Here is a 24,205-nt window from a genome sequence, read left to right on the forward strand (position 1 = left end):
TATGACAAACCCACAGCCAATATCATACTGAACAGGCAAAAACTGGAAGCATTCCCTTTGAAAACTGGCACAAGACAGGGATGCTCTGTCTCACTGCTCCTATTCAACATAGTGGTGGAAGTTCTGGCCAGGGCAATCAGGCAGAAGAAAGAAATAAAGGGTATTCAATTAGGAAAAGAGGAAGTCAAATTGTCCCTGTTTGCAGATGACATGATTGTATATTTAGAAAACCCCATCATCTCAGCCCAAAAGCTCCTTAAGCTGATAAGCAACTTCAGCAAAGTCTCAGGATACAAAATCAATGTGCAAAAATCACAAACATTCCTATACACTAATAACAGACAGAGAGCCAAATCATGAGTGAACTCCCATTCACAATTGATTCAAAGAGAATAAAATACCTAGGAATCCAACTTACAAGGCATGTGAAGGACCTCTTCAAGGAAAACTGCAAACCACTGCTCAGCAAAATAAGAGGACACAAACAAATGGAAGAACATTCCATGCTCATGGATAGGAAGAATCAATATCGTGAAAATGACCATACTGCCCAGGTAATTTATAGATTCAATGCCATCCCCATCAAGCTACCAATGACTTTCTTCACAGAATTGGAAAAAACTACTTTAAAGTTCATATGGAACCAAAAAAGAGCCTGCATTGCCAAGACAATCCTAAGCCAAAAGAACAAAGCTGGAGGCATCATGCTTCCTGACTTCAAACTATACTACAAGGCTACAGTAACCAAAACAGCATGGTACTGGTACCAAAACAGTGATATAGACCAGTGGAACAGAATAGAGCCCTTGGAAATAACACCACACATTTACAACCATCTGACCTTTGACAAACCTGACAAAAACAAGAAATGGGGAAAGGGTTCCCTATTTAATAAATGGTGCTGGGAAAACTGGCTAGCCATATGTAGAAAACTGAAACTGAATCCCTTCCTTACACCTTATACAAAAATTAATTCAAGATGGATTAAAGGCTTAAATGTTAGACCTAAAACCATAAAAACCCTAGAAGAAAACCTAGGCAATACCATTCAGGACATAGGCATGGGCAAGGACTTCATGTCTAAAACACCAAAAGCAATGGCAACAAAAGCCAAAATTGACAAATGGAATCTAATTAAACTAAAGAGCTTCTGCACAGCAAAAGAAACTACCATCAGAGTGAACAGGCAACCTACAGAATGGGAGAAAATTTTTACAATCTACCCATCTGACAAAGGGCATCCCCCAGTATCTACAAAGAACTTAAACAAATTTACAAGAAAAAATCAAACACCACCATCAAAAAGTGGGCAAAAAATATGAACAGACACTTCTCAAAAGAAGACATTTATGCAGCCAATAGACAAATGACAAATGCTCATCATCACTGGTCATCAGAGAAATGCAAATCAAAACCACAATGAGATACCATCTCATACCAGTTAGAATGGCGATCATTAAAAAGTCAGGAAACAACAGGTGCTGGAGAGGATGTGGAGAAATAGGAACGTTTTTACACTGTTGGTGGGATGGGAAACTAGTTCAACTATTGTGGAAGACAGTGTGGCGATTTCTCAAGGATCAAGAACTAGAGATACCATTTGACCCAGCCATCCCATTACTGGGCATATACCCAAAGTATTATAAATCATGCTGCTATAAAGACACATGCGCATGTATGTTTATTGTGACACTATTCACAATAGCAAAGACTTGGAACCAACCCAAATGTCCATCAATGATAGACTGGATTAAGAAAATGTGGCACATATACACCATGGAATACTATGCAGCCGTAAAAAAGGAGGAGTTCATGTCCTTTGTAGGGACATGGATGAAGCTGTAAACCATCATTCTGAGCAAACTATCGCAAGGACAGAAAACCGAACACTGCATGTTCTCACTCATAGGTGGGAATTGAACAATGAGAACACTTGGACACAGGGTGGGGAACATCACACACCAGGGCCTGCCAGGGGATGGGGGGGGGGGAGGGATAGCATTAGGAGATATACCTAATGTAAATGACGAGTTAACAGGTGCAGTACACCAACATGGCACATGTATACATATGTAACAAACCTGCACGTTGTGCACATGTACCCTAGAACATAAAGTATGTATATAAAACAACAACAACAACAACAAACTTCAATTATAGTGCATATACTGTTTGAATCAGCAGGGAGCAATATTTGCCTGGTCATAATAGTGATTGTGGCTTACTGATACTCAGCTGTTGGGCTTAACCAATAAGCAATACAAAGAAGACTAAGTTATGTTTTCAGAACAAAATGTAACCATTACAAATCTTCAAAATACATAAGTAAATTTAGACAAACAGGATTAGGGGAGGAAAGGAGAGGAGACCAGCTGGAGGAAAAAAAGTGGGGGTTCTGATAGGAAAGCAAGAAATATTATCTATGGGAGAGGAAGAAGAGATGAAAGTATTGTCTTTAAAGTGATAAAAATGGTCAACAGAGGCCAGATACGGTGGCTCCTGCCTGCAATCCCAGCAGTTTGGGAGGCTGAGGTCAGAGGATCACTTGCGATCAGGAGTTCAAGACCAGTTTGGCCAACATGGTGAAACCCCATCTTTACAGAAAATACAATAATTTGTTGGGCATGGTGGTAGGCGCCTGTAGTCCCAGCTACTCAGCAGGCTGAGGCAGGAGACTCGCTTGAACTTGGGCAGCGGAGGCTGCAGTGAGCCGAGATTGTGCCACTGCACTCCAGCCTGGGCAACAGAGTGAGACTCTGTTTCAAAAAAAAAACAAAAATCAGGTCAACTGAGAAATTGAAACTTGAGGGCTTACGCAGGTAAGAAAACGACTGAGCTAAATCGTCTATTATAGTAGGAAGTAAATAGTAATGTATAAAATTTCTAAATCAAGAAATAGAGGCACGGCCAGGCGTGGTGGCTCACGCTTGTAATCCCAGCTCTCTGGGAGGCTGAGGCGGGTGGGTCACGAGGTCAGGAGATCGAGACCATCCTGGCTAATACAGTGAAACCCCACCTGTACTAAAAATACAAAAAATTAGCCAGGCGAGGCAGCGGGTCCCTGTAGTCCCAGCTACTCAGGAGGCTGAGGCAGGAGAATGGCGTGAACCCGGGGGTTGGAGCTTGCAGTGAGCCGAGATCACGCCACTGCACTCCAGCCTGGGCAACAGAGTGAGACTCCATCTCGGGAAAAAAAAAAAATTGGCCAGGTGTGGTGGTGCAGGCTTGTAATCCCAGCTACTCAAGAGGCTGAGGCAGGAGAGTTGCTTGAACCCAGGAGGCAGAGGTTGCAGTGAGTCAAGACTGTGCCACAGCACTCTAGCCTGGGCGACAGAGAGATTCATCTCAAAAGAAAAAAAAAAAGCAAAGAAAGAGAGGCAAAAATGTTGTTTATAGTTATGGATCAGAAAAATAAAACTTCGAGGGTAGAATAGTTGTATTGGTAAAAATTTCAAACTATATTATTTTCTTTATATTTTGCAATAATCTTAGATTGAAAGAAAAGTTGCAAAAAACAGTACAAAGATTTCCTATATGCCTTTCATCTAGATGTCCTTTATGTGACCATCTTACATAATCATACCTCAAGGATGGAAACCAGGAAATTAACATTGATACACTACTATTAACAAAACTTTAAGACCCTCTTTGAATTTCGCCATTTTTTTCCCCCACCTATCATGCTTTTTCTGTTCTAGAATTCAACCCAGGAACCCATAATTCATTTAGCAGTCATGTATCTTTAAGTCAACTCAGTTATTCAGTCTTTTCTGGTCTTCCATGACTTTGACACTTTTGAAGAGTAAGTTATTTTGTAGACTGTGTCTCAATTTAGGTTTTTCTGATGCTTTCTCATTATTAGATTGAGGTTATGCGTTTTTGGTAAGAAGGCCACAAGTGATGCTGTGGATATCAGGGTCGGGTGGTGTATGACGTCAAAATGGCTTATTCTTGCTGAAGATAACCTTGATCACTTGGTTAAGATGGTGTCTACAGTGTTTCTCCATCATAAAGTTACTATTTTTCTTGGCAATTAATACCTTTGGAGAGATGCACTGAGAATATGCTCATGTCCTATTTTCTCCTCACCTTTGTCCACTTTAGCATCCATCAGTGGGTCTTGTTTGCCTAAGCATGCTTTTCAATTCCTTGGATTAGATTTGCAGGAATAACGATGATCTTGTGGTTTGTAATATATATAAAGATACATACATACATACAAACGTACATACACACATACATCTATTATTCTCTGTAAGGAAGAGGAATCTACCCTATAGATAGTATTTCTAATTTTTCATTTTTTTCAGGAACAGAGTCTTGCTCTGTCGCCCAGGCTGGAGTGCAGTGGCGCTTTCATACCTCACTGCAGCATTGAATTCCTAGCCTCTCAAAGTGCTAGGATTCCATGTATTTATTTATTCAATTATTTGTTTATATCAGTATGGACTCATGCATATTTATTTTATTCTATGGGTCACAACTTAATACTGTCATTATTTATTTTCTTGCTCAATTTGTTCCAGCTTTCTCTATCAGGAGCTCCTTCAGGTTGGCGCCTGTGTCCTTTTGATGTTCCTTTATTAGTCTTAGAGCACTTCCTTACTTTCTGTAACCACAAGAGGTTCCAGGCTCATCTTTAATTTTTCCTGCCCCAACCCTGGATTAAACTATTTTTTCCAAAGAGACCTGGTTCCTTTTACTGGAGAATAATAGATGTATGTGTGTGTGTATGTTTGTATGTATGTATGTATCTTTATATATATTACAAACCACAAGATCATCGTTATTCCTGCAAATCTAATCCAACACCATAGAGCTCCTTCTAGCCTTTCCCCTTTTTCTTACTGGTAACTTCCTTCTGGAACCTTAAGAAATGCGGCTTTCAATATCTACAGTATTTTTACTTATTTATTCTATATTGGTATATACCTACAGTCATTTCAGAATTACTTATTAACTAGAGTACAGTATTTATATAGTTTGTCTTTGGCCTTATATTATCCAGTCAAAATACTGCTTTGCAAAGTTATTTAGGTTATTTCTTTTCTTCCTTACTCCTTTCAGTGAAGTTATTTGCAATTCAATTAAGTTTTTACTATTTTATGCTACTTTGGACTCCCCCAAAGTAGCAGTCCTGGTTATTTTTTTGTTTGTTTGTTTGTTTGTTTTTGAGACAGGGTCTTGCTCTGTTGCCCAGGGTGGAGTGGAGTGGCATGATCATAGCTCACTGCCACTGTAGCCTTGACCTCCCAGGCTTAAGTTATCTTCCTGACTCATCCCCTCAAGTAGCTGGGACTACAGGTTTTCACATCATGCCCAGCTAATTTTTTTATTTTTTATTTTTGTAGAGAAGGGGTTTGCCATGCTGCCCAGGCTGGTCTCAAACTCCTGGGCTCAAGCAATGCACCCGCCTTGGCCTCCCAAAGTGCTGGGATATGGCTGTCTTCTTATATGAACCGCAGTCATACTGGATTCAGGGCCTACCCTAGTCTAGTATGACCTCATTTTAACTGATTACATTGGCAATCACTCCATTTCCAAATAAGGTTACATTCTGAGGTACGAGGAGTTAGGACTTCAACATATCATTTTGGGAGGGATGCAATTCAACCTGTAACAGTAACCTTTGTCTTTAGTTTCTGGCTTATCCTCCCTGTATTTCTTCTGAACAAACACATACAGTAAGTTCTCACTTAAGGTCATTGATAGGCTCTTGGAAACTTCAACTTTAAGTGAAATGAAGTATAACAAAACCAATTTTACTATAGTTTTACACAAAATTTCTAATCACAAAAACATCACCAAACTTTTTTTTGAGATGAAGTCTCGCTCTGTCACCCAGGCTGGAGTGCAGTGGCGTGATCTTGGCTCACTGCAAGCTCCGCCTCCCGGGTTCATGCCATTCTCCTGTCTCAGCCTCCCGAGTAGCTGGGACTACAGGTGCCCGCCACCACGCCGGGCTAATTTTTGTATTTTTAGTAGAGACGGGGTTTCACCATGTTAGCCAGGATGGTCTCGATCTCCTGACCTTGTGATCTGCCCGCCTCGGCCTCCCAAAGAGCTGGGATTACAGGCGTGAGCCACCGTATCTGGCCAAACATACCAAACTTCTAAATAAAGATCCCAAACACAAGCTGGGCATCAGGGCTCACGCCTGTAATCCCAGCACTTTGGGAGGCCGAGCTGGGTGGATCACCCGAGGTCGGGAGTTCAAGACCAGCCTGACCAACATGGAGAAACCCCGTCTCTACTAAAAATACAAAAGCTGGGCGTGGTGGCGCATGCCTGTAATCCCAGCTACTCAGGAGGCTGAGGCAGGAGAATTGCTTGAACCTGAGAGGCGGAGGTTGTGGTGAGCCAAGATCACAACATTGTACTCCAGTCTGGGCAACAAAAGTGAAACTCTGTCTCAAAACAACAACAACAACAACAAAAACCCAAACACTTCTTTTTTTTTTTTTTTTTTTTGAGGCAGAGTCTTACTCTGTCACCTAGGCTGGAGTGCGGTGGCAGTATCTCGGCTCACTGCAACCTCTGCCTCCCAGGTTCAAGTGATTCTCCTGCCTCAGCCTCCCGAGTAGCTGGGACTACAGGCGCCTGCCACCACTCTTGGCTAATTTTTGTATTTTTAGTAGAGAGAGGGTTTGGCCATGTTGGCCAGGCTGGTCTCGAACTCCTGACCTCAGGTGATCGGCCCACCTCAGCCTCCCAAAGTGCTGGCATGAGCCGCCACACCTAGCCTCCCAAACACTTCTAATATTAAACATTGAAATAAATGTGAGTTATACTTATATTTAACAAAGATGAAAACAAGATAATTGCTGGGTGCAGTGGCTCACATCTGTAATCCCAGCACTTTGAGAGGTTGAGGCAGGAGGATCGTTTGAGCCCAGGAGTTCGAGACCAGCCTGGGTGACATAGGGAGACCCCATTCCTACAAGGAAGAAAAAGAAAAATATTAACCAGGCATGGTGGCACATGCCTGTGGTCCCAGCTACTTGGGAAGCTGAGGTAGGAGGATTGCTTGGGCCCAGGAGGTCAAGGCTGCAGTGAGCTATGACTGCATCACTGCACTGCGGCCTGAGCAAGACACTGTCTTAAAAAAAAAAAAAAAAAAAAGACAATTATCCAACTTTTGGTGAATCAGTAAGTGATGGCAGTCATAGTGATGGTGGGTTAAATCAAAGAATAAATGTTTGCAAAGGGAGATTATAAGGAGTACCTCCTCCCACCACACAGTACAAAAATAATCATAAATATGGTGGGCTCCCTGAGTCCTTTCACACAACGTTATTTGTCAAGCATGTGTATAATTATCTACTTCATGAATTTTTATTTTACAATAACTTGTGTCCATTCATTCACTCATTTTCCAACCTGCTCATGCCAGCTCAGGATCGGAGGTGGCCCAGGTCTATCCCAACAGCTCAGGGAGCAAGGGGGGAACCAATCCTGAACAGGACACCATCCCAACACAGAGTGCACATACACACTCACTCATCCTGGCCAACTGAGACATGCCAATTCACCTAAAGGGCACATCTTTGGGGTGCGGGAGGAAAGCAGAGTATCCAGAGAAAACCCACACTTAGCTGGGGAGGGTGTGTGAACTCTGGCACAGTGGCCTCAGTTGGGAATCGACTTATTTTCCTCATGAATCTTATAACGAAACAATGTTGAAGAAAAGATGTTATTCGAGGAACTGCTATACATGTATTTTTTCTTATATTCCTTCTTTATTACATGTGGGATAGCATACTATCAATGTCCTTTTGCATGTTATTTTTTCACTTCACAGTATATCCTAGAATCTACTGATACCAGGTTTATAGACTCTTATTTTTTTTTATTTTTTGAGACAGAGTTTTGCTCTTGTTACCTAGGCTGGAGTGCAATGGCGTGATCTTGGCTCACCGTAACCTCCGCCTCCCAGGTTCAAGCAATTCTCCTGCGTCAGCCTCCCAAGTAGCTGGGATTATAGGCATGCACCACCACGCTCAGCTAATTTTTATTATTTTTAGTAGAGACGGGGTTTCTCTATGTTGGTCAGGCTGGTCTCAAACTCCAACCTCAGGTGATCCACCTGCCTCGGCCTCCCAAAGTGCTGGATTACAGGCGTAAGCCATTGCTATGGACCTCCTCATTCTTTTATAGAGCCACTTAGTACTTTACTTTATGGATGAGCCGTAGTTGATTCAATCAGTCTCCTATGATTGAGCATTTAGATTTGTAATGGCCAGAAATGATGCAATGAATAACTTTGTGCATATATATTTTTTCACATTGTTAGAACTGTATCTTCAAGATGATTCCTAGAAGTGCTATTGCTGAGTTAAATTGCATATGTAGTTTTGTTAGGTATTGCCAAATTCTCTTTGCAGTTTGCATTTCCACCAGCAATGTATGAGAATGCCTGTTTCCTCATAGCCCACAGAATGTATCACCATACTTTTTTTTGCCAATATGATGGGTGAGTATCTCACTGTCTAATCTGCATTTCTCTAATTATGAGTGAATCTGAACAGTTTTTCATATATTTGAAAAAGATCTTGCCCATTTTCTGTTGGGTTTTGGTCATTTGCCCCTTCATTATTTTTTAAACATCTTTATCAACTTCATAATATACTACAAAATTCACCCCTTTCAAGCATACAGGTTTTAGTGTATTCACAGAATTCTGCATCCAAACACAATCTGAGTTTAGAACATCATTGCCCAAAAAGAAACCCTAAACTCACTCCCTGTTATCCCTCATCCCTCAGCTTTATGCATTTATTAACCTACTTTCCGTCTTTATGGATTTGCCTATTTTAGACATGTCATATAAACAAGTCATATAACATATGCTCTTTTGTGACTGACTTCTTTCACGTAGCGTAACATTTTCAAGGTTCATCCACACATCAGTATTTCATTCTTTTTATGGCTGAATATTCCATTGTATGAATATACCACATTTTGTTTATCCATTCATTAGGCAACAGACATGTGGGCCATTTCTACTTTTTGCCTACTGCTAAAAACACCATTTAGAAAAATGTCAATTTTTGTTCTCAGATTTGAGATGCCACCTTTAAAATCTACTAAATTTTTGATATGTACTCTGGTCTATTTTGGGGCTTTCTATTCTGTTTTACTGGCCTATTTGTCTATTTATGTGGTACTACCACAGTTTTAATCGTAGAGGATTTATGGTACAATACATTTCAATGTCCTATAGAGTTACTCAGCTTTCATAGCTTTTCTTCAGTGTTTTCCCACCTACTTTTGGATATCTGTTTTTCCATGTAAACTTTGATATCAACTCATCTAAAAAAACTTATTAGTAGGCCCGGCACTGTGGCTGATGCCTGTAATCCCAGCACTTTGGGAGGCCGAGGCAGACCAGCCTGACCAACATGGAGAAACTCCATCTCTATTAAAAATACAAAATTAGCTGGATGTGGTGGCAGATGCCTGTAATCCCAGCTACTCGGGAGGCTGAGGCAGGAGAATCGCTTGACGCTTGAACCCGGGAGGCGGAGGTTGGGGTGAGCTGAGATAGTGGTGAGCCGAGATCACGCCATTGCACTCCAGCCTGGGCAACAAGAGTGAATCATAGTCTCAAAAAAAAAAAAAAAAAGAAAAAAGAAAAAAGAAAAAAAGCTTGTTAGTATCACATTAGGTTTTAAATTAAGTTAGGGAAAATGACGTCTTTATAATGTTGAGTCATCCTATGCAAGAATAGAAGCTATCCTTCCATTTATTCAAGAAAGCTTTTGTGTGTTTCAGAAATGTCAAATTACATTTGAAAATGTACTTGTTTTTTAACCACTTTAGGGACTGTGTTGAGTTTTTCGGAATGTGATACCATACAAAATGGATAAAATATACGTCACATTGTCTGCAGAAAAAACACCAATATCTTAAAATGCTAACCTGACTCACACAGTTAAGTAATGTTTTAAAAGCCTGTAGTCTGATTGACCAGTGCCTCTGATGAAGTTTTTATCAATCTCAGCTGTAGAAGGACGCTTTGGGCAGCCAGGAAATGCCAGAGATACAGGATTATTTTCTTTTTTGGATCTTCCTCTCAGTGCTCTCCAGGAAGCCAGATCTTTCCCACCTAAACCATAAAAATTCTTAAGATAAACAGTTTCTCTCTTCTTGAAGAGAGGGAAAGGGAGGCTGATATAACCAGTGGTGTCAGTGATCTGAGATAAAAACTGTCAGAATAAAGTAAAGGAGAAAAAGTAAGCATGTAAGTGTTTGTAGTCAGGACAGAAAGCCCTTGTAATAGATCAGGTGTTGGTTATATTGCAGATAATTGACACGTACACAACCACCCTTTCTACCCTCATACACATACACACAGAGGTGAGAGGATGACAGAAAAAAACTTATCAAGACACAGAGAACAAAGAACTCAGAGGTATAGAACAAAGACCCTCAGTAAGCCACCCTAGCTGGAGAAGCTTTACCACGGCCTCCTCTGTAAGTCAAGTCTGGGGTTCTGAGCCAAAAGCATCTCAATACGTTAGATTTCTAATTAGTTGTAATATTTAACTATTTAGGACATTTTATCTATGGCTGGTATTCAAGTTATTTTGAGAATACTGTTCACTGCGAGTCCTGGTTTAAGAATCTAAGAAGTCTATATGAAAAAATGCAAATCTGGCTAGGTCCTACTGCCTGTTAGTCCCTGGATCAGGGATGGACAGTTTGCATTTCATTTATCTACACCCATAGTGTCTGGAAGAGAGAAAGAAACACTAACTATATGACTGATACTCCAAATAGAGGGTCTGCCTCCAAACCTCACCTGCGGGTCAGGCAGAGTGAAATCTAGGTGAGCTCATTCGTCCTAGACACAAGCTCTGAAGTTGTAGGGTCAAGATACCACCCAGAGAAGCTGACTTCACCTTCTAGACCTGCTCCTAATTTGCAGCGCAACCAAAGACAAACCCTTGCTTTGTCTTGTTTTCCCTTTCAGAGCTATCAGATGAGAATGACAAAGTGTGCCCTACCTCCTTTGCTGGCATTTAATAAGAGGAGACAACAAATGTGAAAATGCATTAAAGTGAATTAAAAGTGCGATCTAAATGTAAGAGTGATTCAGTGAATTGTGTTCCAGCATTCTTCAATGTCCTAATGAGGAAGAAAATGAACAATTAGATAGCTTTCCAGCATATTTATCATGGATTTAAAAAGTATCCACTCACTTAGTGACTGAGTCACTCTTCCAACCTCTGTTGTATGCATGTTAGATCATTTTAAAAGGGCTGGGAGGCAGGGCACCGTGACTCACCCCTGTAATCCCGGCACTCTGGGGGGCCGAGGTGGGTGGATCATGAGGTCAGGAGATCGAGGCCATCCTGGCTAACACAGTGAAACCCTGTCTCTACTAAAAATACAAAAAATTAGCCAGGCGTGGTGGCGGGCGCCTGTAGTCCCAGCTACTCGGGAGGCTGAGGCAGGAGAATGGCGTGAACCCAGGAGGCGGAGCTTGCAGGGAGCCGAGATCGCGCCACTGCACTCCAGCCTGGGCCACAGAGCGAGACTCCGTCTCAAAAAAAAAAAAATAAATAAATAAATAATAATAATAATAATTAAAAAAAATAAAAGGGCTGGGAAACCTCTGCTCTACTGGCTGAAAAGACTTCCAAGTCCCCATAACTTGGCAAACAGGCTTCGGATTGTGGCCGTCCCACATTGCTGGCAGAGTGGGCTGAGGTTTGAGTCAAAGGAAAAAAGTTATTGGCGCTCTGGAAAAGATTTTGTAGACTCAGAGATGTAGTGTCTGTTATATATAACTAGGGAACCAATATAATTAAGGAAAACCTCACATTTTTGTCTGTGCCTCTTGATGTAAGCATATTTGCTCTCTGAGTTCATACCCATGGACAGTAAACATCTTTTGGGTAATTGAATACTTGGAAGTATTTCATGACAAAGAGATTTGTGAAATACTTCTCCTACACAAAACCCCAAGTGAAATCTTATGCAGATAAAATCATTCAGACAATGACTTATGCTGTGACAAAGACCATCACTGCCCACACTGGAAACTATTCCAGCTGTTTCTCTTGGTCTGAATTGGCTTCAGGTAGACACAGCCTAAGATAAAATGGCAATGCTGAGAATATTGGTCTTCTAGGCCCTTGATCTTCTATTTCAAGACTCTTTTCCAGCCTAGGAGAAATGTCCCTTTTTCTAACCTCTATCAATACTGGAACAGCTCTTCTCTTTTACTGTGAATACATTTGGGGTCAGAGGTCTTTTCCTTTGTATTGTAATTTCAGTCTTCTAAGTATGGAAATAAAAGGCCTTATTTGCTATTAAGTTTGGTCATCAGAAAACAGGTGGGGGCATATTTGGTTTCTCTTGAACCTCACCATTCCTGCTATGGGGGCCAGCCCCGAGAAAGAGCTACATTTAGTCATTTAGGAGACTTTAGGGTCATCTGCTATTTGGGATACAAAGGCAGAGAGGAGGGGCTCTCTCTCGCCGCCCTCCAGGGTCTGCTACCTTACCTGGTTGTCCATCCTGGGGCTGCCAGGGGCTTATTACAGGTAGTGCTTGAGACCACACAGACTGTAGTCCAATCCCTGCCAAGGAGCCTGCATCCTTGTGCTCTTTTAGGCCTCCCTAGCTCATCTCTAATCTCTATTTCTGTTTCTTCAAGACTCTTCCAAGGGCCTCAGAGCCCATTTGCATTGTGCTTCTCCTTCCCCAGGGCCACCTGGCCGGTTGCAGCCTCCCCACTCCCCATCCATGCAAACTTCTTCATGGAGGTCACAGGGCTGTTACCCAGCAGTGACGTTATCCACAGGTGCAGTGGCCAGAGCTCCTACAGCTTTCGGCCTTCTAGCACCTAGATGCCAAAGTGAAGAGAAGTAAGAGGACCACTTTACGGTGCAAGGCACAGGCAGGGTCTCAGGTGAGAGCAACTGCAGAGAAATTGGGCCTCGCACCAGGGAGATTGGGAATGGGAGCCAGGTCATCAGCAGCCATCAGGCTACGGCTGTGCGCACACATGTGCCTGTGTGGGGCCTTCCTCCCTGAGTGGAACAGGACACCAGAGAAAACTGTTGGCAATAATTCTAGAACTTGGAATACCTAATAGAGACAAAAGAAAAACCTAAACGCCTCCTTTTGGCTAGAAAAACACTACCAATTACACTGTTTGTAGTCTCCCCCGACTTACCACTTATTCTATTAAGTATAAAATATATTAGAATTTGCTTATCAGAAGTGATGTTTGGTAATTCAATCAACTTTCTTAGTGTGCTGCACATATAACAGGGTCTCCTCATGGGCTAATGATTATTTGCTAATAACCTCCATATCTCTACCCACCTTTAGATCCACAGGCGCCTGCCGGCAGCCTCCCCTCTGATGTCTTCGTGATCCTGTTTCTGTTTCAGTGGCGGCGCCAGCTCTCATCCAGCTGGCTCAGTTAGAGACTTAGGTGTGGGGCTACACTCCTGTCTGTGCCCTTCCTGCCCTTTCCTCTCCAAAAACAAGGGCAGTTCAGCCTCCCCACATCTCTGCATCCCGGCTTCTCCAGGCTGACTTCAGACCGCCAGCATCTCTCCCCTGTGTCATTGGAACGCTCGCCAAACTAATGCCGGCTCCCGGTCTTGCCGCCCCTGGAGAGAAAGAATGAGCTTTCTAAAGTGCACATCCCATCATACCACCCTTTGGCTTGTAACTTTTGAATAGTTCCCCTGTTGTTGACAGGATACAGATGAGATTCCTTTCACCATCAAATCCCTACTATTTCTCACAATATAATCTGCTGTTTCACCCATTGAGAGTAACTCATAATGGCCTCTGATGATCCCTTGTTTGATTTCACTCTTTCTTTTTCATGGGCCACACGCACTGCTGAAAATGAGAGGGCTGGTTCCAGTTCAAAGCCTTCAGCTGCGCTGAGCTCCATCTGCAGTCGATTAGCCCTTCTGATCGCATTTTGTTATTCTCCTTGCACCAGAAAAAACAAACAGATGCCTCTCCCACAGTCTATGCCTTCCCCTCAGTGTCAGAGGTTGGCTCCCAGGTGACCCCCTGAGACCTCCTCAGCAGTGGCCTTACCCTCCTAGTTGTCCTGTCTCAACACTGCTTGTGATTTCTAGCCATTTTTTTCTTTTCTTCTTTCTTTTTTAAATTTTTGAGACAAGGTCCCACTATGTTGCCCAGACTGACCTCGAACCTCTGGGCTCAAGTGATCCTCACGCCTTAGCCTCCCAAGTAAGCTGAGACTACTTGGCGTGCTCCAGCATGCCCAGCTACCAGCTGTTTCTTTCTGATAAACCACCCTGGTGCGCATCTGCCTCCTCTGTTCTGGTGATGATCTTTCAAGGTGCTAGATCCAGCACTTGACACTGAATGCTGCTTCCCACCTCTTCCCACGTTTGCTTCTGCCCACAGCTTCCATGACCTTCAGTAGGGAACACCTTCAGTATTGTCGGGACCACCTCAGAACTTGGGGGGCGACTCTCAGCAAAATTCCTGTCTGTCTAGGAGCTACAGTGGCACACTCAGGTGTGACTTGGGGGCTTAGCCTACCTCTACGTAATCCACATCAGCCTCTCACCCGAGCCACCCCTAGTAAATATGTAACCTAAGTGAAAGTCATGTGCTTACGGTGGAAACACAGCTCCTTCTCGAACCAGACCACCATCCGTAAGCTCCTGAGTGTAAATCATATTATATTTTTTTGTTTTTGGTGTAGGCATTTTAATCTGGCTGTGCATATGTATTTTCTAAACATTCTACAATTTGTACATGTTCCATTTAAAATAAAACAGAATAAGTGATTTTAAAATTTAAAGAGGTGAAAGAAACCGTAAGAAAACAGACGCTTTAAATGAGGTGGTTTCAGCTGGGTGGGGTGGCTCACAGCTGTAATCCCAGCACTTTGGGAGATTGAGTTGGGTGGATAACTTGAGGTCAGGAGTTCGAGACCTGCTTGGCCAACATGGTGAAACCCCCGTCTCTACTAAAATTTAAAAAATTAGCGGTGGCAGGCACCTGTAATCCCAGCTACTCGGGAGGCTGAGACACAAGAATCGCTTGAACCCGGCAGGGGCAGGGGACAGAGGTTGCAGTGAGCTAAGATTGTGCCACTGCACTCCAGCCTGCGTGACAGAGTGAGACTCCATCCCCCCTCCCAAAAAAAAAAAAAAGAAAAAAAAAAGATGGTTTCAAAAGAAGGCATAGATTTTATAAAAGAGTTAACAATTAAATACATGCCAGAGTACTGCACAAACTTTTGGAGAACAGAAGACATGCAAAAGTACTTCCAGTCTTCAACATGAAATAAGTCCGAGCATTGCTTTGTATGTTTGTTGGCTATTTGTATATTTTCTTGTGTTTTTTTCTGCTTCAGCTTTTAAGTTCCATGGTACATGTGCAGGAAGTGCAGGTTTGTTACATAGGTAAACATGTGCCATGGTGGTCTGTTGCACAGATCAACCCATCACCTAGGTATTAAGCCCAGCATCCATTAGCTGTTCTTGATGTTCTCCCTGCCCCCTACCCCCACTGGGAGGACCCATATGTTTTTTCCCCTCCATGTGTCCATGTGTTCTCATTATTTAGCTTCCACTTATAAGTGAGAACATGTGGTGTTTGGTTTTCTGTTCCTGCATTAGTTTGCTGAAGATAATGGCTTCCAGATCCATCCATTGCAAAGGACTTGATCTAGTTCTCTTTTATGGCTGCATAGCGTTCCATGGTGTATACGTACCACATTTTCCTTATCCAGTCTATCATTGATGGGCATTTGGGTTGATTCCATGTCTTTGTTGTTGTGAATAGTGCTGCCATGAACATACGTTGGAACGTATCTTTATAACAGAATGATTTATATTCTTTTTGGTATATATCCAATAATGGGATGGCTGGGTCAAATGGTATTTCTGCTTCTAGGTCTCTGAGGAATCACCACACTGTCTTCCACAATGGATGAAATAATTTCTAAATGTAAATTTTAAATTTCAAAAAGTGACTGTCTAGATTAGAATGTTGTTTGAATTTCAACATTTGGCTCTCCTGTAAGAACTTCTTCCTAGTCTCTGGGGTTCCCTGGAGGAAGCAAAATAATTTAGCAACGCTGCTAGGTGAGCCATTTGTAGCTGCCTCTCAATTCCTTTGTGTTGTGTAGTAGTTTGGCCTTAGGCCCACGGAGTCCAAGGCTGTCCAATATGGCAGCACCAGCTACATGTGGCTATTTCAAATGTGGCCAGTCTGAATTAAGATATGCTGTAAGCATAAGGTACATACTGGGTTTCGAAGACTTAGTACCCAAAATGGAAAATATCTCATTAACAATTTTATATTAATCACATGTTGAAATGATTTATTTTTTTATTTCTTATTTTTTTAGATGGAGTTTCGCTCTTGTTGCCCAGGCTGGAGTGCAATGGGGCAATCTCGGCTCACTGCAACCTTGGCCTCCTGGGTTCAAGTGATTCTCCTGCCTCAGCCTCCTGACTGGCTGGGATTACAGGTGCCCGCCACCATGCTTGGCTAATTTTTTGTATTTTTAGTAGAGATGAGATTTCATCATTTGGCCAGGCTGGTCTCAAACTCCTGACCTCAGGTGATCCACCTGCCTTAGCCTCCCAAAGTGCTGGGATTACAGGCGTGAGCCACTGCACCCGGCCTGAAATGATGTTTTGGATATACTGAGTTAGATAAAATAGATTATTACAATTAATTTTCTTTTTACATTTTAAACCATGGCTACTAGAAAATTTAAAACTACACATGTTGCCTGCTTTATATGACTATTAAATAGTGCGGGACCAATCCTAAGATACTGTAGGCTCAACTGTGTCTTAATATGCCTTCCAAAGGTTTGCAGTATGTGCTGCGTATAACTCCCTTCCCCAACCTTGTCAATGCCTATATTAGTAATTAGAAGTCTTGATAATAAATCCCAAATTCCGTTTCACAATGTCCGCAGACAGAGATGGAGCAAGTATATAAATTGAGCCCCTGGGGGAACCACAGATATTCCAGAGTCCGAGTAGTGGCTGAGTTAGTACAGCTTTCTTTTTTCTCTTCTCACACTTCTTTTGAAGGGGTAGACAGGGATAAAATGTTACGGAATTCCTCATAAAACCGCACACCGTCACTATCCATTCACAAGCATGACCCCATTCCAACAAACAGCAATACTAAAAAAGCGAACCTAGTTGGCTGCCATCCATCAATCACTGAGAATTTGGTTATCCCTTCAGAGGGCTAAACATAGGATATTTCACTGTCATCAAGTCTGGAAGAATATTTATGCTACACTTGGACTTATGCCCAGTGACTGGGTATTAACAAAGTCATTAATCTGGATAGTGTTTTCAAGTCCAGCATCAGTGAAAATCCTGTTTGTTTAAACTGAGATTATCTTAGTTCACTGTGCTCATTACCTCCTATTAGTTTGAGAAAATACGCTTGAAATTCTCATTTATAAAATATTCTTGTTCCAGAAAAACAACTTTCAAGAAGGCATGATGTTTGCCTTGATAATAATTGATTATTTTTCAGAAGAGAACTTAAGTCAGGACCTAAATAATGAATAGAGTATAGCTCATGAGCCTATAGTTACGGCTTTAATCTTTGGTTAATTTCACGAGGAGAAAAAACTTTGTTCGAGAGTCATATGATTGCACAGGAACTTTCAGTTACTTGGGCTTTTGGAGGCCCTCCCTTGCGCTTCTCTCCAGAGATTTAAAGCAGTTCTAAACACATCTGCAGAGAATGATAGCAGCTCTGGGCTGTGAACTGCTTTCTTCCCTTCATGGCTCTAGTCTGATTTGGACCCACCTCATAATCCTGACCATGATTTCACTGGAAAGACACCAACCTTCCCAGTAAAAGGAGCAATGACGGCTTTTCATTTCTCTTTATGTAAGAAGCAAGATTGTAAGGATGAGTTGAATATAATTTCAGGCCAATGCAACTTTCTGGTATTGAGAAAAATACGAATTGATGGCTCATCTGAGAATAGTGACTTGTGAATTTACAGCTGCTGAAGTGGAATCTTACTGGCTGTTGTTAGCATTAGTTTATCTAGCTGGCCTTCCACTGACAAAGGGAAAAATGAACTGCACATTATAAAATCAGATATATGTAAGTGTTTTTCAAGGTGAATCTCCATTATCCTTTTCTATCCTTAGCCTTTACCTTGTGTGGAAGGCAGAATTTTCTAGTAATGATCTAGGAAATATCTCATCCTCCTAATGTGTGCTGTTTATGAACATGATAAGATCTTGGTCCCATGACTGTGTTCTGCCTAAGGTACAATTTTCTTTTCTTTCTTTCTTTTTTTTTTTTATTTGAGATGGGTTTTTTTGTTTGTTTGTTTCTTTTTTTGAGTTGGAGTTTCAGTCTTGTCACCCAGGCTAGAGTGCAATGGCATGATCTTGGCTCACTGCAACTTCCACCTCCCGGGTTCAAGTGATTCTCCTGCCTCAGCCTCCCAAGTAGCTGGGATTACAGGCATGCACCACCACGCCTGGCTAGGTTTTGTATTTTTAGTAGACAGGGTTTTGCCATATTGGTCAGGCTGGTCTCAAACTCTTGACCTCAGGTGATCCACCTGCCTCGGCCTCTCAAAGGGCTGGGATTATAGGCGTGAGCCCCCATACCTGGCCAGTACAGTCAATTTTCAAAAAGGAAAACTATTCAGGTGGGTCTGATCTATTCAAATAAATCTTGAAATGCAGAGAACTTTCTCAGTCTGGTGGCAGAAGAGGGCAGCCAAATGGGAAATCAGAGATTAGAAGCATGAGAGGCATTGTTGGCTTGAAGAGGGAGAAAGGGCCAATCCATGAGGAATGTTGGCGACGTCCCAAAGTTAAGAGTGCCCCCCAGCTGCCATCCAGCAAGAAAACAAGGACTTCAGACCTGCAGCTACTAGGACCTGGATTCTGCCAATAATCGGAAAGATTGTGGATGCAGGCAATAGCCCCGACACCATGATTTTGGCTTTGAGAGACCCTGAGCAGAGAACCCTAAGCTAAGACCATGTGCACTTGTGACCTACAGAACTCTGAGATCATAAGTGGGTATTGTTTTTAGCTGCTAAGTTTATGGCAATTTGTTGTGCAGCCCAAGAAAATGGATACATCTTGGTAATTTGTTGGATTCCATAGCTTTTCTTTGTTGCGGTTCCTAAATCCACTGAGTTTACAAGCTGTGTGGCCTTAGGTGTCTTACTTGTCCTTGAGCCTATAAAACTTGCCTCACTGAGTTTTTATGAAGATTAAATGAGATCCACATAAAGTGTTTACTGCAGAACCCCGCACTCAGCAGGATTTCAATCAAGTTCCCTCTCTGCTTGAATATTTACGTAGTCCCCAATGTCCACCTAAATACAGAGCTCCTGCACACTTTTGCAGTTCCAGGCACACCATACGTGCTCCCAAATGGATTCTATACACAAATAGTCTTTTTAAGCTCAAATTCATCCAGTATTTGCATTGGGAAATGAACATATGAAAAAGATGGATACAGAATTGTGTTTGTCCTCAAACTGCCCAGAAGTTTGTAGGACAGAATTACGTAAACAAAGAAGTGTAATGCAATGTCTTCTACACTAGTATATACCAACTGCTGAGGCCACAGCACCTTTCCACTGTGTCCAGAAAGTGAAGTCACTTACTCAAGTAGACATGAGAAGCGAAAGCACTGAGGTGGCACTGAGTCTGCAGTGATTAGGGGCTGGAAGGACTCTGATCCGGAGGGGAACCAAGGGCGCCTGAGTGAGGTATGATGGAAGGTGGAACTGAGACCTTAGGCTGAGGATGGACTGCACTCCATGCCAGCCTCCATGCTAACGGGTTTGTGCTTCATGCTTTTGGCTCTGGGGAGCTCTCAGGTTTTCTGGTGGTACAGTAACCTGATCGAATCTGTGTGCTAAAAAGGAAACACTGGTTGTGATGGAGGTACTGTGTAGGATGCATTGCAGGGGAAGAGATGAGTGGAACAGAAGCAGGAGGCTAGTGTAGTGATAGGCTTTAACTTACAAGGAAAATACACAAAAATCTACTAAGACTCTTCATAGTGAGGTCCTGACATTCTAATATCTTAGTTTAATATCATTTATAAAATAAATATCTGCCGTGATGGACAGCAAAACAAGGACTTCTTGTACAAGTGGGGCATGGTGTGGGTTAGCTGCCGTCCAAGCTGGCTAGAACACGAAGGGTGGAAGCAGAGGGCCATGGCCTGAGCCCCCCGAATTAAAAGCTATGGTCTCGATTGTGGCAGAAACGTGGGGCTGGAACAGCACCTTCCCAGGCTGGCTTGAGTGGGTGGGAGTGGACTCCCTTCTAACTGGGAAACTAATTCTCATGCCTGAGAGGAAGGAGGAAAAGACACTTCGTTCTGAATTAACACTCGGAACTCTTTTTCTCATAGAAATGTTATAAATAGTGGTTGGCTACAAGACTGGCTTCTCTGATGAGCAGCAAGGTGCCTGAAATCCAGTCCATTTTTAACTGTTAATTTTATCTTCTGGATATTTCACTAACAACCAGACTTACGCAATATGACCTTTTTGTAAAGTGGAAATTGATTATCTGTGGTTGAGAGTTTATAATCATGTTGGTTCATCAGGTAATAAGTTTAGGATTGCATTGAGAATTTAACATGTTGCTGTAAGGAACTAGACCAGAAGACATCACCCAGCATACTGACTTGGAAACACTCCTATTTTATAATGAACCACAGCTGTGTTTTTATTTTTATTTTTTTAATCAGAATAAACTTTATTTGTGGATTCAAGATTTTAAAAAGTGATTTTATACTTTAAAGTGTGCAATAAATTTCGATACATCAATCTTGATACATATATTTACCATATCAGAAGATTTTAAAAAGTCAAACAGTTTGTAATCAAAATGAATTGTGTTTAACTTGATACTTATATGGAATAACTTCAGTATTATAAATAAAAACCTAAAATAAACACCATTTAAATTTGAGTTCTGATGAAATGTATTTGTAATACAATTTTATGTTACAATTTTTAAATTAGAGATTGTAGGTTAAAGTTATATGCTTATAATTTCTAGAAACACATGATGTCCTTGCTTTATGAAAATGATCCTACTGACTGTCCAGCAGTAGAATGCATTTGAGACACTTTTCTATATGGGATAACAGCCTGTGTTGCTTGATACACATTCCTTCCGGACCATGAGCCCCCAGTAGGAGACGAAGGGGATGACGGTCTGCAGCTGGGGACTGGTGGCAGTGAGTCTGGTCTCATTAACACCGTGTTCTATGAGTCACAGAATCATCCAAATGAGTATCAGCCAGATAAAAAGAAAGCTTTGTATTTTCTCATGCTTAGATACTTCACAAACATAATATTTAAATAATTGCAGCAAAATCCTTTTTAAACAAAAATAATTTTCACATTCCATTCTACATAATGAGGACATTTCCAAAATGCATTGGCCCACATTACTATTACTTTGCTGATACGAAGAAAATGAATTATGATGGTAAGATCCATATACAGATATACACATGTGTATCTATATTTATTTATATATTTAATATCAGATATGCTCCTACTTCCTTGTCTCTTAGAAGTCACTTTACTTTTAAATGATTCTTTGGGAGTGTGGTCAATTTGCACACCTGACTTGACACAATCTGACGGTCAGCACAAAGCACCTTCTGATTGTATAACACTTTACAAAGTACTTTTTGCTTTCTCATCTGTCTGGAACTTATGACAATCTGGCATGACATTGAGGGTGGGCATGATTATTCTCATTTGACAGACGAAGAAATATGAATCCAGAGAGGTTAAGTAAGCTGCTTCAGTTCACATGGCTGGTGAGAGATCAAACCAGGACTATACCTGGCGCTCATCCTTGACTGCTGGTTGACAATGGTGAAGACAAAACGCAGGGTACGTTAATCTGTGAATTGCTTCCCCTAAACCATGCTGATGATGCGGTGTTTGGAAAGCAGAAAGTGCTTTTGCTACTGTCGTATTTCAGATTTCTATCAGGTGCTAATGAGTACTCATGATGTTATACCCCAACAAACTTAAACCAAGAACCAAGGTACTTTTTACAGTTCTCACAGGGTGTATATATATATATTTAAGAAGATTCACAACATATATTTACAATTATTCCTAAATCACCAAGATACCATACTGAGAAATAGGTTTAATCTTTTTAAGAGCATTTTCTATATAATCACTCCAATATAAGGATGAAACAATGTAAGTATGAAATATAAATACAGTCTTGGCATACTTTATCTCTGCAGGTGTGCTGGAACCTGGAACACTTTCCCTTTTGCCTTATTCTGCTTACCCCTACTTTTGATTGTTTTACAAACTCATCGACACATCTGCAAATTCCTTGAGGATCAGGACTCAGCTTCTCTGAAGCTGACAACTCTTCCCCCAGAGCACAGCGCAGCGCTATGCACGCGGCATTCAATACATATTTGACGAATACATGTACATGGTCTTTATGTACTTGAGTTTGGTTAAAGGAAGATTCGAACTGTAGCATTTTGCCTAGAGAGTTCTGGATTTGTAATAAAAACATTGTCTTCACTGTAAACAGTATTTTTAAAAGGCATAAGAAATAGTAATACATTTAATACAAATTATGCATTATAACAACTCTTTGGTTACTTTAAACAAATCATTTGGTTTTTTTTACTAGAGTGATACTAAAAATATAAAAAGGCGACTACAGAAATTAGCTTAATCTGTAAACATAATAAACCCTGTAAACATACATTTACTACATAATTGTACAAGTGTAAAGAATGTCTAGTAAAGGCAAGTGCTATCCACTTCATTTAGTTCTTCAAGGCATACTTAGAAATACTGCTCTGTGGATCTTTAATGTTTGAAGAAGGAATTCTTCTAACTACACTAAAATGAAAAAGTGATGACTATGCCAATGGTCAAGAGGATATGCAGGCAAGAGAAAAAGGCTTTAATACTTTTTACCCATTGCAAATATGGATTTGCTTCACATGTCTTATGAACCACCTGTTTAGTAAAAACTGCATATTAACAAAAGCCAAATATTTTGAAAGTGAAGAAGTAAACAGTTTTTCTGTGAGTTGGCTGGAAATATAGGTAACACACTTTCCAAGGTTTTTTTCCAAAAATCTAGGCAGTAAGGTGCATAAGGCTGGTGTACAAAATAATAAATAGCTGCGAGTAGCACTAAATATATTGTAGTTTACTCAATAGTAAAGTATTTCTTTTTTCAAATTTCAGTTTTCCATCTCAAAATGCATCAAACTTTTCACACATGACACTTATCACAAATATTTCACAGTTATCATCTCAGTAGTTTAAGAAAAAACTGCCTGGCAGATACTATACAAGAGGTAAATGTTAAGGACAAAATTCACTATTTAAGTCATACAGGACTTATATCCTATTGCGTGAACTCTAAAGCCAGGCGTGGTGGTACCTGGCTTTAGGCAGGCACCTAACTCTAAGGACAGAATGAAACAACTGTGTAAATGCAACACATTATTTAAAAGTGATTGAAAATAAGTTGTCATACTATTTCTTCAAATGCTTTTTATATGATTTTCTTCAAGATCTGGGAAGAATCAGTGGCCACGTTTTAGTAGTTCCCTGGAAAATTTTAAGTCAAGATTTTGGTTATAAAACTATGGCAGTGAAAACACTATAGATCGTTATTTGTGATCTAATCAACTCCATCAAAGCCCTGTGTGTTTTCAATTGCCATCTGAAGTTTATCCCATAATTCTTCAAATGATTCATAAGGTGGCAGGTCCAGGCGATTAAAACTGGAAGAAGAGAGAGGAACTGGTTATGAAAGACACTGAAAAAGCAGGTACCACTGAAAGACACTGAAATAGCGGCAAACAGAGCAACGCTGCTATTCATGATGAGTATGTGCCACCACCACCAAAATACGTCTTTTCACCAGGGGTAGAAGTAAGATGTAGGACTGGGTTCTGGACATGGATACTCTGCATGACTCCTTGTGGAGTCCTGCCCCCACCACATCTTCCAAATGTCTGAGTTCCTCTGCCATTTCAACCTCCAAAATGGAATGTTCTAGCCCCTCTTGGGACAGCCCATCACTCAGCACTCAGTTTAGATGGATCTCTCTGATCTTCAGCTACCTGGACTTCAAGCCCGGGCTGACTTGGTAACAAAACACACGTTCGTTGGGTTAGT

General features: G+C 41.3%; 1 protein-coding gene across 3 annotated transcripts in view; it reads right to left on the minus strand.

The window, feature by feature from the left end:
- Nucleotides 1-21,316: 21,316 nt before the first annotated feature.
- Nucleotides 21,317-24,205, minus strand: part of NEDD4 (NEDD4 E3 ubiquitin protein ligase) — a 166,619-nt gene continuing 163,730 nt past the window's right edge. For all 3 annotated transcript variants that reach the window (XM_005559626.5, XM_005559624.5, XM_005559623.5), the window contains one exon: nt 21,317-23,808. In XM_005559626.5, coding sequence (XP_005559683.3) covers nt 23,706-23,808 — 103 coding nt within the window. In that variant the 3' untranslated portion in view covers nt 21,317-23,705. The remainder of the gene's footprint in view (nt 23,809-24,205) is intronic.

This window comes from Macaca fascicularis, chromosome 7, assembly GCF_037993035.2.
Source record: "Macaca fascicularis isolate 582-1 chromosome 7, T2T-MFA8v1.1".
In the NCBI taxonomy this organism is placed as follows: domain Eukaryota; kingdom Metazoa; phylum Chordata; class Mammalia; order Primates; family Cercopithecidae; genus Macaca; species Macaca fascicularis.